The sequence below is a fragment of the Hydractinia symbiolongicarpus genome, chromosome 14 (genome assembly GCF_029227915.1).
Source record: "Hydractinia symbiolongicarpus strain clone_291-10 chromosome 14, HSymV2.1, whole genome shotgun sequence".
Classification (NCBI taxonomy): Eukaryota; Metazoa; Cnidaria; class Hydrozoa; order Anthoathecata; family Hydractiniidae; genus Hydractinia; species Hydractinia symbiolongicarpus.
The window spans coordinates 3,838,691-3,857,657 of NC_079888.1; the positions used below are offsets into that span (position 1 = coordinate 3,838,691).

At 31.7% G+C, this 18,967-nt stretch overlaps 1 protein-coding gene across 3 annotated transcripts; it reads left to right on the forward strand.

The window, feature by feature from the left end:
• The first annotated feature begins 75 nt into the window (after positions 1-75).
• Positions 76-16,962, forward strand: LOC130624953 (histidine ammonia-lyase-like). 3 transcript variants are annotated; one of them, XM_057440016.1, is made up of 22 exons: positions 76-434; positions 1,154-1,390; positions 2,381-2,420; positions 4,227-4,254; positions 5,063-5,137; positions 5,363-5,435; positions 5,564-5,630; positions 6,121-6,158; positions 6,559-6,637; positions 6,916-6,962; positions 7,889-8,028; positions 9,874-9,921; positions 10,620-10,671; positions 10,888-10,983; positions 12,064-12,159; positions 12,727-12,785; positions 12,888-12,968; positions 13,962-14,157; positions 14,751-14,921; positions 15,513-15,621; positions 15,720-15,789; positions 16,223-16,962. In XM_057440016.1, exons 1-22 carry the CDS (start codon positions 374-376, stop codon positions 16,415-16,417), a joined length of 2,058 nt encoding a protein of 685 aa, XP_057295999.1. In that variant the 5' UTR covers positions 76-373; the 3' UTR covers positions 16,418-16,962. The 3 variants fall into 3 exon arrangements, with proteins under 3 accessions (XP_057295999.1, XP_057296000.1, XP_057296001.1); XM_057440017.1 differs by lacking the exons at positions 76-434; positions 1,154-1,390 and adding an exon at positions 1,630-1,954; XM_057440018.1 differs by lacking the exons at positions 76-434; positions 1,154-1,390 and adding an exon at positions 1,630-1,893.
• Positions 16,963-18,967: the final 2,005 nt, after the last annotated feature.

The following is an 18,967-nucleotide window of genomic DNA, read 5'->3' on the forward strand; positions in this document are numbered from 1 at the left end:
GTTTGTGGAACATAAAAAAATTGAATGTAAAGAGATCACAGTACAGTAATAAAACTAAAAGTTCTTACTGTGCAGTGTAACACGTAAAATTTTCATAAAATGGCAACCCCTGTCATCATTATTGTTGCTAAAACAGGGTCTGGCAGATAGACCTGGTCGGGCTTGACTAACCCGTTTCGCCAGAGATGCTCTTCATCACAGAGGATGATTGCTCAGCCAATCAAAGCGCATGGTAAGAAATTAGAAGGTAACCGCGGGAAATACACATTCCTGGAAGTCGGGAATTAAACAAACACCAATTGGCACGTGGTTGTTTGATACTACAATCAAGCATTGTTTTCTCGTATCGTGATATCCATCGATATTACCAGAAATGACCGATGTCTTTCTCATTTACATCATTTGCACCATATTGATTAAAAATGCTAGAAAAAGTAAGTAAAAACTAACTTCTGTGGCTTTGGTTTAGTGGCGATAATAGATTTTTTTTGTGCTGAGGGGATATTTAGTTTTAACAGAACTTTTCGTTTTAAACCATTAACTGATGAATGGCAAAAATTTACATGTTTTTCATTAAACATGATTTAAGAGAATATGTAGATTATACACATAACGTGTTTATCTACTTCCATATAGGGTCATATGTGTGGGTGTGAATAGATTTATGATTTAATAATTTAATTTTGCTGATGTGAAACAGTTGTTAAATCAATTATAAATCAAATGCATCTGATTCAACTGACTCGAGTTGTGCAGCATTATATATTATGATTTTTACAAATCTTCTGTATCATGTTTTTGTATATATATATCATCTTTATCTTCCTGATTTTTATTATAATATATAGTTTTTAATCTTTATCTAGTTATTTATACATAGTCATGTTTTTCACACGTAACCTTGTCAATATATGTGTATATATAATTTTTATAAAACACTGAACTTCTGGTGTAAAGTTATTATACTCGCTCGTTTAACATTTGATTACCACTTTATGTTTTTATATAGTTTGTTTTTATATATATAATGCACGTTACAAAATTTAAAAACTTATGTAATAGTAACCTTTTTATCCAATTGCATCTGCCTTCTGTTTTTATATTCTACAGGAATTAAAGTACCTTCCGTATTTATTCAGATTTTCTTATATAGAAATGAAGGTTACAGCATATTTTAATGGACATAATATTGTCATTCCTTGTGGTGGAGGAAGCAAGACAATTGCATGGTTAATTGATGATGTTGTCAAAAGGGTCCAATCACTGGGAGATGAAATGGCTCAACAGAGTGTTGAAGATTTACAAGCAAGACTTTATCCAGCTCGAGGACTTCTCATGAAGAGTGATAGAATTGAAGATGTATTAGATGACAATGCGCATGTTTTCATTGGTAAAATATGTAATTACTTTATTAGCTTGTGTTATTCATTTTAATTGAACTTTGAATAAAAATAGTATATTTATAAAACTTTTATATACAAAAATAAAACTTCCTGTATGTATCAATATTAGAGCTCTGCAATCTACCACAATTGTCAAAGTTCATGAAAAAATTAAAATTCCGATGTAATTATGTATTGTGTGGTCTTGTTAAGCATTTCTGTGTGCTGTGTGCAATTCTTTTTTGCAAAGAAGGGATTATTAACGTTTTACACTCAATTGAGATTAAAAATGACAAGATGTAGGCTAAAAGGAGCAAAATTTTTATGTGATACACTAGTTTTTTATCTAGTATACTTTTTCTGTCCACTATTTTAATTATAGTCAAAAGTAGGAGATGGATGATCAACATCTTTAAACTAGATCTAAAGAAAATTAATTCTGTGATAAAGTTTTGACCCTGTTTTTATAAAAAGTAAATTGGCATTAACCATTAGTGGAACATTGAAACAAGTACATAACTTTTACATATTTTAAAACCATCTTATTTTGAGTGTTCAAGTTGGATATATAGGTAATTAGGCATACATTTCTTATAAGAAGGTATTGCTTGGACCTGGAGTTTTTTAAAATTTTGATAATTTGAGCCTCAAATGTTTATTAAATTTCCGTATATATAAATAACCCTAAAGAACCTATGCAAGGCTTTTTGAGGCTTTTAAACTATTATATTTTTGAAATATAATGAACGAAATGTGCTTTGTTAAAGATTTTCTCAGTTATCTTTTTTTTGTTTCTTAAAATCAAGCCTTAGTATAAGTAAGATTTAGATTTACATTTTTCATGATGATAAGGTAATAAGGCTTTTATGATGCAATTAATTCACGTTAAAATCAGTGAGAAACGTTAGGTTGATTTCCTATTGACCTTTTTTGCTTTCTTTTCTTTGTTTAGGGTAATTTTAAGTGCTGTATTTAATTTCCACTGCTTTCGTTTATAGGAATGTCAAATGCAATTTCCCCAAATGTTACAGGGTCAATGTATCCTTTTTATCACCAGCACATATTTTATTGCAAGCAACTTTTATTGGACGATAAAATTACTAGTATATTATTGTTATGATGATGATGATGATGATGATGATGATGATGATGATAATGATGAGGACGATGATGATGATGATGTGGAGGAGGACGATGATGATGATGATGAGGACGATAATGATGATGATGAGGAGGACGATGATGATGAGGAGGAGGACGATGATGATGAGGAGGAGGACGATGATGATGATGAGGAGGACAATGATGATGATGATGAGGACGATGATGATGATGAGGAGGACGATGATGATGATGATGAGGAGGAGGACGATGATGATGAGGAGGAGGACGAAGATGATGAGGAGGACGATGATGATGATGAATTATTGTAATATGAGGGGTTCACACTAGAATAAAGCATGCTTAGTATAAAAATTAAGCATGCTTTGACTACAGCAAATTGCCGGTAACCTCAAAGGGAGAGTTGTACATAAAATTTAAAACAAATCGTTCATGTTGTTTTTCTCACATACGAATGAACTTTCACTTTCATATTACCCGCTCAAGATCCTCACTTTTAATACTCAAATATTTGGGCATAATTTTTATTCTTTTGTTTTATGTACTTATAACAGTTAAAGCAAAAGTAAAGAGTGCCTCGAAGCATTTTTTATTTTTGCTTTATTTTAAAGCAAGTAAACATAATTTGAAAGACATTTTAATAAAGCAAAATTGCGTTCACATTATTAAGCACAATTTAAATCGTGCTTCAAATTTATAGCATGCTTTTATAATTCTAGTGTGAACCACCCCATAGTAAGGAAGTGTTTAGTTTTGACACCAGTTGTCTAAATATACGTGTTCATATTATTTAAATTAAACAACACCCACACTACTGTATAAAGTAAATTCCAGGTAAAAGAAGAAAGGAAAGTTCAATGATTCTATAAATTGACATCAACAATGGCCAGTCTAAGTCCAAACATTTTTTTAACCTTAGAAAATATTTTAATCTTTGCTGTTATTGCGTATTAACATAAAGCATTGATCAGCATAATTGTGTGTTTTTACGAACTGTTACAGATACCAACACCAAAATGGTGATGACATCTGTAACAGTTTGATTATATCTGTTAAAGTTTTTGATGATGTCATTAACCTGTCAATCCTGAAAAGGAATGGGCTGGACCAGTTTTAGGAAATCGGATCAATGTTTTTATTCACCAAGCTTTGCTTTGTTTTGCCTAAATGTTTTCAGTGACATCACAAAAGAATTTTTCTTTGAACTATATTTTCCCCCATAAAAGGTGTATCCTTGTGAGCACATTGGTATATGAAACAAATATAAAAAAGTAATTATCACTTTCTTAATAATTGTCCCACTAATGGCTAATTTTTATACTGTCTTATGAAATTAATTTTCCAATTCGGAGTTGAAATATATTTTACAGTTTATATTTTCGTAATTTAAAGAAATTTAATTATTAATAAAAATGCAGTTCTCGAAACAAACTATAAGCAAAATGCACAGAAAAGCACACAATTAAATTTAAAAAAAAAGGATTTGCAAATGTATCTAAGTGGTCAAATTTTCGCCTTGAAGGTATTAGATATAAATTATTAAACTATCTTAATATGGTTACTAACTGCATGCCTTCTTAATCCTTATTTTCGCAGGGGTCTAATACAAGACATGACTAAAACGTTGGAGAACATTTAATCTCACAAAAAGGTTTTGTGCCAAGGTTTCTTCTTATTTATGTTTATATTTTTTGTGTTAGCCTTAACAAGTTTTTTATAAAGTGAGGTAGAGCACCATGAAGCATCACAGGTATGATCTTTTAATTTTTTGCATTTGCTTGTAAACTGCGTAAACTCTGTGCTATTATTATTCCTCTTTTTACTTAATTAATTATTTCCATAAACATAGGAGTCAACAAATTGCGTAACTAAATCTGTTTGGTTACTGCTCCGGTGCACGTAATAGTGTACACCAACGTGCGCTTTTTTAGGATAGAATTTGACTTGATTGTTAAACATCCACTATTTCAAAATATTCTTTAAAGTAATGTTTTTCTACAGGTTTTTATAAGAATATATTACATACCTACCATATACATCAATAGCTTTTTTCCTTCTATATATTTATTCACAGTAAATTTGTCTTTGATGTCTAAATGTTAAAAATAATTTTTGAAAAAAGATATTGCAAGACAGTAAATTGTTTATGTTAATTTTTTTTGATTGTTTACGATTTGTTTTGCAAGTAAGTTCAAGCGATCCCATGAAAAAACCACATATTGCAGTAGCTCCGATATATATGTTTCGATTTTTTATGTCCGTATGTCAGCAGAAACATGAGCATAATGTCTCATATAATTAGTGCTATAATTAATAGATCTTGCCTCCTGTGATTTACCAAAAAAGCCACTTCCTGCAGATCATCAGGGCTCAAATATTAAGAATTTTTTTTAATAGTTAAAGGAAGAATATTTAAATATGTAAATTTAAAGGAAAGTACCTAACATTTGTCTTGGATCTATCGTATAGAGATCTTAGATTCTACCTAGGGTAAGTGTAGAAACCATAACGATTTTCTTATTAACATTTTCTATTATAAATCACTGCTTTATTTATAGACACTGGAGTTGAATGGAAATAATTTGACAGCCGATGATCTTGTAAAGTGCAGCAAAGGGGTATACAAGATAAAGGTAAAGCAATATCTATCCGTTGTAAATTTATTATTAATACTTTATATATTACATGCAAATAATGTCAAATCTCTTGAAAGTCCGTTTTCATCAAAACATTTTCAGCAAAACTCGTGGCATGTGTAATCTATATTTTTTTAACTAATCAGTATAATTTTTTTTTTGCTTTTTGTTTTTTATGTGCATGTATAATGTTATCTTGTACAAGCTACTCCTTTTCGCTAGCTTTCTGAACAAGCAAAGAAAAATGTGAAGAAATCAAGAGATTTTCTGGAGCAGATTATAAAAAGCAACAAGGGTAATAATTCTTGTTGTTGTTGTTGTTGTCGTTGTTGTAGCTGCTTTTGTTGCTTTTTTTGTTGTTGCCGTTTATAATGTATTTGTGGATATTTTTTCGTACTGCTAATTTTACTTTATTTAATTTAGTGGTTTATGGTGTGAACACTGGTTTTGGGAACTTTGCCAGTGTTGTGATTGAAAACGATAAATTAAAGTAAGCTAACAATGTTTAAATTTTACATCAAGTATAAGCGATAGAATGCACTAGAGAATACCATACCAATTTTCTGAAACAAACAATTCAAGGAATTTCTTAACCTTTTTTCTCAGACAAACATGATCCTCTTTTGCAAATTTTGTAAGAAATTTGCGAATAATCATGTTAACGATTTGAAATATATGTGGGGTATCAATTTTAATTCTAAGAATACCTCCTTTTGCTGGTAAAAGAATTATTGTGAAGATAATTCTTCTCTTTGTAAATTGGTTGCATAATATATCTTTTAGCAGGGCTTGTTTATTAGAAAGAAAAATATATCTAAGCCTCTTTCCATGACGACTTCCATTTTAAAATATCTTTGGGAATCAACACAATCCACTTCCTGTAATTCAGCATTTAGTTGTAAGAATGCCTTTTTGTTACTATGTGAACTAATTGCTCCTTAAATATTTCTGTTTTTACTTGTTTATTTTTCGTGATTTAGACAACTTCAACAGAATTTGATTCGCTCTCATGCTGTTTGTAAGTTAGATACTTCATATGCAACAGCATGTCTTTGGTTAATTTCCACATTACATATTAGAACATGTGCACCAGAAAACCCCTGATGGCACTTACGCCTGAATAAACCTGGGCGAAAAAAATAATGTCCAATGAACAAGATTATGTTTTATGTCCTATCATAAAACAACACTTTCGCATCATTCTATGTGCATTAATATTTTGCTTAGGGTTATGGATTTATTGAAAAAAAAACCTAAATTTCATATTTTTACCAATTTTGCAGAAAATGCAAAATGTACTGTCATAGCTGTAATCGCAAAAACTATAACCCTTGAAGATCAAAATTCTTTTACACACAGTTTTGGAGATAAATGTGCATTGTTATATGTATAAAATGTTTCGCTTTTGGTGTGCGTAGGTGTTGGTGAACCTCTTACGATCGAAAGAACAAGAAGTTTGCTCGCATTACGTATCAATATTTTATCCAAAGGATTCAGGTTAGGACCCAATTAGTGTGTGTAGTTGAATTTTTCAATTTATTAGTATTATTGTTTTCATGCTAATTTTTTTTCTTACATTGAAGATAAATAGATTTGTAAATTCTTTGTATGTGCTTAAACCAGATTCTCAAACAACAGGTAGTGATTAGATCAACTTGAACCGTCAAGTTACTTCGGATAGGTGTTGAAACTGAATTGTATTGGACATTAAAGATGCATTTTAACATTTGACTGAAAATATTTAGACATTTGATTTTTTTCTTTTTACTATTTAGTGGAATCGCACTTAACAATTTGCAAAAAATGATTGCAATTTTTAATTGTAAGTAACTCTTTTTTTATCTTCTGTTTAGTCATTACCACTTTTAATGGCTTAGGCTTATGAATAGTGTTAAATGTGAGAATTACAATAGCTATGGGAATTAAGATGAATTACCTCCAACTTTTGAGTTCTTCGAAGGGAATATGTTTTTCACCATATTGTATGTATGTATTTCAGCGTTCTATTCAACTGGTTAAAAGTTATGCCCAAGTGTAAAAAGCCTATATTTCTCATTTTACCAAATGACTTTTACAATCAAAACAGAGTTATTCCTTCTTCTACAATTACTCTTTTTTGCAAAATGCCAATCATAACGTTACTTTAAAATTGTCAAAATGTAAAAGCAATTTGTAAGCAAGCCAAAGGAATATAAAAAACATGTTAAAGAAGATAACTTTTTTATGCTCTAAGTGCAGAAAACTTTGTGAATTTCGCAAATGTTGACCAAAGTTCTAAAAGTTATATTGCAATATATTCAAAGATTTCAATTTGCAAAAGTTCATGAACGGGAAAGAAAGTTCTGTCCTGCAGTTTGCGCAAGTTCATGTTTGCAAAAAAAAATTATTCTTATTTTTTGTTACAAGCGACATATTTTGTTATGCAATTCTTAAAAAAGTTCACAGGAGTAAGAAAATTTTACCAAGAATAGTGTATTTCAGTTCCAATTTCATGCTTCAATAATAGGTTAACTTTTGATGATTTGTGAAAATTAATGCTCACAAAGTCTTTGGAGAGCAACAATTGCCGAACGTTTATGTTTAAAAATTGTACACATTTCGCAAATTTTCCTATTTGCGAAACTCTCTGTCTACTTTAATTTTCTGCACTAAAGTAGAAAGAAACTCGTTAAACGGAACATTTTTTGTGGAACTCGTATTTTTATTCCCTAAGACACATTCTTACGTTTTTTTACGTTTCTAATTTAGCTGGGTGTGTTCCACTTGTTCCGGAGAAGGGCACAGTTGGAGCTAGTGGGGATCTTGCTCCTCTTTCACATCTTGCGTTGGGCATGATGGGAGAAGGCCAAATGTGGGGACCAAAAACTGGATGGACAGACGCGTCAACGGTTCGTAAATTCTTGATATATTATGGATACACTTTTCCTTGCAAATGTGTAATATTTTTCCGGCAAAGAGTTTAGCACTCAGCTTTTTCGCGTTATTATTTTCTTCTTTGTTTACTTAAAAAGAATTATAACAATGTAAAAACAGATTGAAATTAAAATCTTTTTGTGCATTTCTTACTTCTGTGACATATACACATACTAGACACATACTATAAATTTATAAAACTTTTGCGGCAGGTTACAGTGAAGGTTCTACCTTCACTGTAACCTGCCTTTGGGTCTTTGGGTCTGTTTCAGCGTGCTGAATCTGTATGAAAACGCCATGATTTATTTTGTTATCCATGTAAACCTTAACTTTGCTTTATGGTAGGTGTACTTAAGGAAATTAATTTTCGCGAAAAAGATTTCAGAAATAAATAATTTTGGCAGGAACTGCTTTTGTAAATTAAGTGACTCGTAATTTTTCAAGAATTTCATTTGCGAATTGCGTTAACAAATATTTCGATGACGTAACACTAATTTACATGTTTATTTTCGTAAGAAAAATAAAATAAGGGCTGCGAAAATTTTAGATAGCGACTTTTTAGACAATTTGTACCATTTGGCAAAAATTCGAAAATTCTTAAAATTCCTTTTTCGCGAAAATTAATTATTCTACAATAGTATGGAAGAGAAGACAATGTTGTTGTCACCATTTAGATATTGCAGACGATGCATGGTTGAAATCTGATTAAAGACCTCAACAGCCCGTTCTGCATACCCTTTCAATCCTAAGGAGTAATGTTCTGAGAAAGTAAATTATTTTTTAGTACGGGGTTGCTGGTGGATCTTGAATAACTTATTTGACCTGTAAAAATAGGCTTGAAAAATTATGAAAATTCGTCTGACCTGCTTTATGCGTTTGTTTTTTTTTTGCTATTTCTTTAAAATTTAAAAGCATAAACTGCACTTCTTGATAAATGAGGAAAACGTTATCACAAATCTGTCACAAATTTCAATACGATTTGTGATAGATTTTGGCATATTCTTACTACATTTTCTATCTATCTGTTTTGTATACATACTTGGGCGCAGCATGCTTCCTTTTTAAGCCATCATTAAGACTTATTATTAAACTGGATGGCAAGATAACCTTTATAAAACAATGTCCCAAAAATAGTCTAAAACGTATGTGACATAAGATTTACTTGGAAATTTACTGGCAGCCCTGTATTCATTTGAAATACACTCTGTTTTTTATAAAAATCCCTAGACTGTAGGCTCGAATAACTGTTTTTTTTTACTGCAAACTCACATTGTTGTGTCCTTTTCCTCCCACCTTTCAGACCAACCTTGAAAAGAAGCATTTAAGATGCACCTTAAAACTCCATTCAATTGTATAAAAATGAATACCTCAAAATCTCTATTTCAAAAGAAATACTGTATTTTTGACATTCTTATAAAAAACAGAGTGTAGAAATTGTATGGTATAGGCAACAATGTCTAGATTTAAAGAACCTAAGCATTGATGCTTAGAGATGTTTGAAATTCATTTCAAATTCGTCGTACTCTTCAGCTGACATTCTAATTCATCAGTATTTTTCATGTGCTATAGCTTTTGCCATTCAGATGAACCTGGGAAAGGCAGAAGCGACAATGATAATATCGTGCCTCCTCGTGCTAATGATAAATTAGTTATTCCACACAATTTTTATTTTCTCGCTCATCAACTTTAATAATTTAATTGGCTAGAGATAATTCAATTGCCTAAAGGATCATTGAAAATTATTTTGCAAAAAATTTTAAAAATGTGCGTCACATTGCATTTAACACCGTTCGAAAACTAGTAACTATCTCCCTTTTTAGGTTTTGTCGGTTCATGGTTTAAAACCGATCGTCTTGGGTGCTAAAGAGGTGAGTTAAGATTGATGCCATGTGTTGTATAAGGTGCTTATGTATCTTCTTTATTGACATACAAAAATATATAGAAGAATCTAGTTTTATTACAATCACACTACGCCACTAGCGGAAAATTGTTTCAAACACTTTCCTTTTTTAATATAAACAACTCCATCGTCATTTCAGACTCCTTGCTTAGAAACTGCTAAACGCAATCTTAAAAGTTTACAAGATTATAGATTTGCACTTTCCATTTTTGCACGTTAATAAAATCAACGTTTATCAGCAAATAGACTTTTCATTTTTGAAAAGCCTGTTTTATAGAGTTGGCTTCTGTTAGATTACCCACATTTAAGCCTTAGGTACTTTGCAAATTTTAGCTTAGCGAGTTGCTTTTGACCCAAATATCAGCCCAAACATTTAGCAAGTCGAATGCTTTTTATAAGAAACGTGTACACATATCACATGTTTCAATATCATTTTCTACTGTTTAATTTGAAGTAAAGTATGCTGTTTCAGTGTTTGTAAGTTGCTAATGGGACTAGCTATCTGGTATATAAGTTAGACCTAATCAATCCTTTTGGATGTAGCTAAAGATCTAGCTTCCACATGCATTTCTTTCATCAGCCGCGCCGTATAAAAAGTAATAAGAGTTATGTATCCCTGGCTTACAGGTTGATTTTTTGGGACTAAACAAGCTATTTTCTTCTTAGGGGCTGGCTTGTATAAATGGAACTCAGCTCATAACAGCTCTTGGCAGTGAAGGTATTTTAAACATATTTTATTGAATTTTTTTTTTCTGACCTTGTTAACCTTTAAAGAAAAGAGCTAAATGGCTACAACTAACATAAGAATATTGCTACGTAAAAGTAAATTTTCTATTTGCTACAGAACCTGAAGCATACGAAAGCTTAGTTTTTTATTAAAGACTTTCTAAGAACTTGCTAGAGTGCTATGATATGTATTAAATATTCTTAATAGCTTCGGAGCGTGCATCTGCGATTTGCCGACAAGCAGACGTAGTTGCAGCGTTGTCACTGGAGGTTTTAAAGGGGACAACCAAGGCTTTTAATAAAGGTATCAAGGTTCAATTTTTTTGATTTAAATTTTTTAAAGATGCTTAATTTGTTGGATCGATGCATCTTTACCTGACTGTTGTTTACAATTACTTCAGGATCCTTTGTTTTTGTGCTGTTTTCCTTTTTTTAAATAGTTCCAAAATACAAAATTTACTAAAATCGAAAAGTTACTTTAAATTAAGTGAATAGCATCTGTTAAAAAGTTATTTACTCTTAATTTTGTTCAGAAATTCACGATGTTCGTCCACATAAACTTTTATTTTAAGAGAGATTTACGATGTTCGTCCACATAAACTTTTATTTTTATAGAGATTCACGATGTTTGTCCACATAAACTTTCATTTTTATAGAGATTCACGATGTTCGTCCACATAAACTTTCATTTTTATAGAGATTCACGATGTTCGTCCACATAAACTTTTATTTTTATAGAGATTCACGATGTTCGTCCACATAAACTTTTATTTTTATAGAGATTCACGATGTTCGTCCACATAAACTTTTATTTTTATAGAGATTCACGATGTTCGTCCACATAAACTTTCATTTTTATAGAGATTCACGATGTTCGTCCACATAAACTTTTATTTTTATAGAGATTCGCGATGTTCGTCCACATAAACTTTCATTTTTATAGAGATTCACGATGTTCGTCCACATAAACTTTTATTTTTATAGAGATTCGCGATGTTCGTCCACATAAACTTTCATTTTTATAGAGATTCACGATGTTCGTCCACATAAACTTTTATTTTTATAGAGATTCACGATGTTCGTCCACATAAACTTTTATTTTTATAGAGATTCACGATGTTCGTCCACATAAACTTTTATTTTTATAGAGATTCACGATGTTCGTCCACATGAACTTTTATTTTTATAGAGATTTAGAAAGTTCGTCCACCTAAATTTTTATTTTTACAAAAATTCACAAAGTTCGTCCACATGAACTTTTATTTTTATAGAGATTCACGATGTTCGTCCACACAAACTTTTATTTTAACAGAGTTCGTCCACCTAATTTTTTATTTTTACAAAAATTCACAAAGTTCGTCCACATGAACTTTTGTTTTTATAGAGATTCACGATGTACGTCCACATAAAGGACAAAAATTAGTTGCTGCAAGGTTGCGTTCATTGTTGCATTCAAATGTTTACAAATCAGAAGTTGCAGGTTTGTCTTTTAAATAACTGTATGATTTTTCTATTAACCTTTTTCCCTTTAACAAACACACAATCAATATAAACACGTTTTGTACAACCTTGCGTCATAAAGGTATTTTCCACTATACTAACACGAAGTAGAATGCAATATTTCATTTTTTTTTTTTTTTTTTTTTTTTGTATTTCCACCTTTGTAAGAAAAAAATAGACTATGGGTTTTCAAGTGATGAATTTGCAAAACTTGAAATCAGTCTAGATGACCTTGAAAAACTTAAATATTCATCATTCTGTAGAGGAGAACCCTTCATTTAACATATGAATACGTCAAAAAACAATTCTGTCCAGTTACAAACGTTCTGTTTGCACTTTTTTAAATGGTTAATTTTTCATGAGGTATTATCTACTTATGTACGTATGTATGTACGTTTATTTTTCTTCTGTCCAAGATTCTATTATCTTAAAATATCGCAAGAATTATACTAAAACCTTAAAAATGGCAAAAAAATCCTAAAAAACCTTGAAATTATTTTGTGTTAAAAAACTCTACCGACACTATTGTAATTTTTTATACATTTAGAAAGTCATCGATTTTGTAAACGCGTCCAAGATGCTTACACTCTTCGATGTTCACCTCAAGTAGGCTGCCATATAATTTTTTTGTGTGAAAACTTTTTGTAAAGAATTAATGATTGTTCTGCGTAAATCTTTTGTTGATGTTTGAACTTGTCTTTATTTTAGGTACATGGAATCGTCCACGACACAATTGAATTTGTTCAGAATATTATATCTATTGAATTAAACAGCGCTACAGACAATCCTGTATCCTTTTTCATTTTTATTTTCTATGTACAGACTTGTTTTCTCCTCTTTGGAACGTTAAGAATACAGGATTTCTAATTCACGTCAAAACACGGCAAATGCCGAAGTGGTTTGAAAAAAACTAAGTTCACGTCGGCCAAATTTTGTCCAGGCAATTTTTTTCATTGCATATGACATTTTTCTTTTTGAAGTTTATAGAATTCTTCAATTGCCTTGAATCCAACGTAAATATATCCTGGTTATATCGGCGATAAAGAGTATTTTTTAAATGCTTAGAATTTTGCTTATTTACCCTAAAAAGAATTAAAGTAGTTGGAAAAAAAAGGCTATTTGCTGAAGTCAGATACAGAAATTAAAGTTCATGTCACCGATTTTGCCGATGTGAAATGGCTAAACAGCATAATGAAGGTTCGCGTCCGCAAAAATTTGCCGACGCGAAAGCATTTGAATTAGAAAAGCTGCGCATGCATGCACTTTGTCAACACGGCACAACACAACATCGTTATTGAAGGCTAAGGCTACCAAGAATTCCAAAAAAGATCTGTGTATGCAATTAACAGACTGCAAAAATGCAAATGGCGCAATGTACAATTATATCGATAATTTGGTTATGAATCATTTGTATGATGAATTGGTTATTTTTTATTACAATCTTTCTCATTTTTAGTTGAAATTAATTAAGTTGATTTAGGGTCTCCTGAGTTTTCATAATCATTTTTGCCATAAGGTCGGCTATAAAGACAATGGTCGTTTGATATACCCTTTAATGAAAAATGGTGACACATATGTAGCTTCGTTAATTTTTTTAAAGCTCGCCTTTGAGTGCTTTTATTTTTTCTGTTTACGATTTAAATGTTATGGAGAGATGCGGAACACCATCTGTTACTGCATCGTGATGCAAATTTTAAGAAAGGAAGATATTAAAATTTAAGGTGTTTTTAAAAATGGTCCCCTGTGGTTTAAGGCTGTTCAATTTTTCTTAACTATACGAAGATGGTTTTTGCTGACATCGGAGAAACAATGTCTGGTGGCAATTTCCATGGTGAATATCCAGCTAAAGCATTAGATTATCTCGCCATTGGAGTTCACGAACTAGCAAATATGAGCGAAAGAAGAATCGAACGTTTAATTAATCCTGCATACAGTGAGCTACCTGCCTTCTTAACGAAAGATGGCGGATTAAATTCAGGTTTGTTATCACGCATTGTTTACAAACATTAAAAAGTGAGTAATCGTTTCGTGTTAGTCTTCCAGTTAAGGAGTAACATACAACTCCTGCATTCCCATTAGAAATCGTTAAATTTCTCCGAAGTGTGCTCGAAGCATTTCCATTTATCTACGGTATACATCGGTCAATTCGAACACGAAAGGAATGGAAAAATATATTCTATAAACGAATGTTCGAATTAAGCAAGTAAATTAAGAGATTCATAAAGCAAGAGAACAAGGAAATGGTGGACGTTTGCACCAACGAGATTCGAATTAGAGAATATGTACTGTACATCTCGCATCTCAATTTGTTCTTAAAATAAAATGAAACCTCTTTAAAACAGGAATTCTCTCAAACGACAACTTCTCCAATGTAAAACGTCTCTAAAGCGGTCACTTCATAAAGCCCACACCTGTTTTGGTCCCGTTTGACCGTTTAGATAATAATTACGAAAGAGATTTCCCTTCCGTATTTCTCTCCTCAGTTAATTTTTTAACCAGTTCTTGTTTCTCTCGAAAAAGAAGTCTATGTTTTAATTTTTGCAGAACGATTAATTAAGATTTCTTACATAGGATTCATGCTGGCTCATTGCACAGCTGCAGCGCTTGTTTCTGAAAACAAAGTGCTTACTCATCCATCGTCTGTTGACTCGCTTACTACGTCTGCTGGCACAGAGGATCATGTCTCGATGGGTGGATTTGCAGCACGCAAAGCATTAATCGTTGTTGAACATGTTGAATACGGTATGTTTAAGAAGTTGTTATTTTGTTATCTTATATCTTTATTTTCTCTCTTGGAGCTGTTGCTTCCACCTGAAGGGATATCATCAAAAATATTTTAAAAAATTTACATACATGCTGCCCAAGTTGTCGATCGATTTGTATGCCCTCTGAAACGATATATACTCTTTTTTTTGTTTTATGAGCTAGTACAGGATTCTTTCTTAAAACATACACAGTACGGTGACAAAACTAAAGGTATAATGAGACAAGGTAAAAGCAGATAGTATAGTGTCAATTAAGTTTTGCTGTGTGTAGGGAGATCGAAAAAATACACATCAGAATTATTCAGCAACGGTGAGAATCTGCTTAGCATAAGATTTAAAATTTTTGCTATCAAAGCTTGAATATGTTGATGAACGTTATGCTTATATAAGAAACATGTTACTAAATTTCCTTACTTTATCTAACAATTTAGTTAACGTTTTGGAGGTAGCACGCATTGATTAGATAACAGAAGTTCAACTCTATCCTTCGAAGATTTATCGATTTTTTTAAAAACATAATTAAGCCGAATAATTTAATCATATTTCGTTCTTATTTATGCAAATTCAGTACTGGCTATAGAACTGTTGGCAGCTTGCCAGGGAATGGAATTTTTGCGCCCTCTGAAAACAACAGAACCGTTAGAGGCTGTTCACCGATTGGTGCGTTCGGTGGTCAAGTAAGACGTCTTATTTCATTTTTAATATCAGTGGTTTGCATTTTTACTTGCTTGTCTCACTTGTTGACTTGCATACTTGACTTGTACTCTATGTTCAGGCCATATGATTATGATCGATACATGAAACCTGACATCGAGGCAGCTGTCAAACTACTTCAAGAACAAAAGGTGAGATTCTTTTCAACGTTATTGGAAATACCACAAATCCTTCTTGGGTAGATTTCTTGTAGGCACGACGAACTTATCTTTGGTACAGATTGTTTAAATCCTAGTTTGAATTTTGTGTTAGTAAAAAATATGCTATACATATGGTGTATTGTCGTAATACGCGTGGTGCGTGGCCTTGTGGTTATGGTGTTCGCTTCGTAATCACAAGGTCCGTGGTTCGGTTCACAGCGCGGGCATGTTTAGCAAGTGCCTTTACAACAGCTATTGGTCAACCCATGCCATGTGAAGGAAATTGGGTAGGCTATGTATACATTCCGAACACAGGACCCACAATAATAACGGTCTTTCCAACACTGAAGTGGTTATATCCTGTATAAATATTTGAAATAATAATATTAAAAATTCATGTGTTTAATTAAAAAAATTTTTAAAGGTTTGGGATGTTGTGAAACCATACATGGATCATTATGAAAAGATGTGTAAGAAACCAGCTCATGAATTATATGTCTCCCCGGCGTCACCAACTGGGTACAGTTGTCCACCATCACCGGAAAGCCATCGATCAGCACAAAACGATGATGTGATGGGACCACCAGTCAAACGAAAGAAGAAATCTGCAAAAAAATAATTTGCCGTTGTTCTCAATGGAAGGAAGCTGATGCGACCACTTGTGAAGGGAACATTCTCGATTTGCGATATGTTGAAATTTTAAAACGAATTTCTAAATTTGTGAATGTGAATTGTGTTTCTATATCTGTTGTTTGAAAGTTGTTTAAAAATCGGAAAAAATTGGTGTGTAACAAATGGCAAAGTTTGGAAAAGAATCTCATTTCTTATTTTTATTCAGTTCAAATCGATACAAATGCACAAAATTAGCGTAAGCCAAGCTGTTCCTGCCTACAGTAACAAGAAATCAAGATTTCCCGAAACTGCCTTTTTTAAAGATTATTGTTGTTGTTGTTGTTGTTGTTGCTTTTGTTGTTAAAGTTTATGTTTTTGCAAAATATTGACATATATAATTATAAACAAGGTTGTAAAATTTCTTCCCTTTTTTCCCGTAGACAAAATTGTTACTTAAAATATTATCAGAGTATTTTTTTGAGGGTTAATGTATTTATAGTTCCAATTTTTATATCACAATTTGAAGTATTTACCTACATAAATGATTTTAAAGATTTGTTTTTATCTCTAACGGAAAACTCCTCTTTCCACCGTAATCGTTTAAAACTGTCAGCTATAATAAAAAGACAGTAAATAGATATCACAAAGAATAAAATCTAGTTATCTAACTGCTTGCGTACACTTACATGTTTGTGCAATTCGTTAAAAAACTATATACAAGAGCTTATTGGTGTGTGCCTATGTAACATTGCACGAAAAGTTACTTTATTTCTGCTCGTTTCATTGTTGCTGTAGTTTTAAACGAGAGTTTTATGTGAAAGGAACACGTGCTAGTCAACTTTTCATTTCAAAAAATTTGGCCAGGCCCAACAGAGCTAAGTGTAATAATTACACCATTATTAGACTGTTCCGAGTTGCTTCTGTCTTTACGCATGATATTGAAAGAAAAACTAATCTGATATGTTTTAAAATGATAAAGAATACAAATGTCTCATACAACCAAAATTTTTATTAAACTTAGGTCACAAGTAGTTGGAGGTTGAAATGATTAAGAGTAATATAAAAGACAATCACTTGCCTAACGCGACCAGGTTCTATCCCTGAGACAAGTTAATATCTGTGTATGGCGACCTGTCTGCCAATCCTACACAAAGTATATTTATGCAATATTCATGATGAATTATCTTTTGTTTGTGTCCATTGTCTATTTAGAGATCTGTTCTACAATTTAGCAATAAATTTAAACTTCGCAAGCATTACTGATGCTTTTTTCTGACTGAATATCAAAAGCGGCTTCCACATAGGTAGTTAATTGTGAAACAATTTCCAACTGTATAGTGAAAAGAATAGACCGAATAAAGTAGTCAATAATTTCTTTGTTTATCTTGTTAGGTGAGCATAATCTTTAGATTTAAGATACTGACCTTTATGGATATGGAAACGTTAATAACTGTAAATATTTTCTTGTACATTTTATGCCTGAGTTATGTGTTAGTATAAACACGAAATATAGATTTTAATATTTTAATTTCGCTATTTTTACCTTAAAAATTCGTCTTTGTTTATTTTGTATATATGTTTTATTCAGCATATCCTTTTTACTTATTAATTTTGATTACGTAATTGGGATCAACAAGGACGAAAATTTCTTATTCTAAAGGTAAAATGTGTGTTTTTCCAGAAATATATATGTTCCTGCATTATACGTAATTCATGGTTAGAATATTACTTATTTTCTAATTCGTATCTCAAACGAAAATAATTTTATTTATTATTAACTTTACTTTTTTTATCACTTAGAGCAAGTTAGTCTAAAAAGGACTTGATACACCCGTAAAAAGCCTAGTACACGTGACAAAGGCGCGTTAAAGAAACAAACAAAAATTTATATTCATAGATGTTCAATATAAAAAAGCAACATAATGACGTCATTTAGATCACAAATGACGTCATTTCGCTGGATTGAAACTTTCTTTAAATCTAGCCTGTATTTTATTCGTAGGAAACCTATATCTCCTTAGTCACTTGGTAGCGAACATACATAGCAGATAAATTTTTAACCAATACAACATCTTGAAATTTACAAGTAATTACTCCCGTCCGGTAAACTCAATACTTCCCGCAAAGTACAAATTTTTTTTTTTTTAATTACAATTATAATTATAATTGCCCCCCCCTCTCCCTTCTACCCCAACCACCTACTCCTAGGCACAACAAGACTAGCTATTTAGCATAGAGAAATTTGAGATGTTAAAAAAAGTAACCCAAGCCAGGGGAACGAGGGAGGAGGGGGTAGGTAAATTTGTGTTCCGCAGTTAAAGAAGTATTTTATTTCAATTCAATGGGAGAAAATCTTAAATTGCAGTTCTTGTACAGTATTAACTGCGAAAAAATGTGTATCTTTTTGTTCAAGTTTTTTGCTAAACATTGTCAACACACTCTGTAGATTTGCATGTCCTAAAACTGTGAAAAGCCAAAATGATAACAATTTTTTTTTGAAAAGCAAGGTGAAGGTCTTGTTTATTTATAAATCTAATTATTTTTTATACAAGCCAAA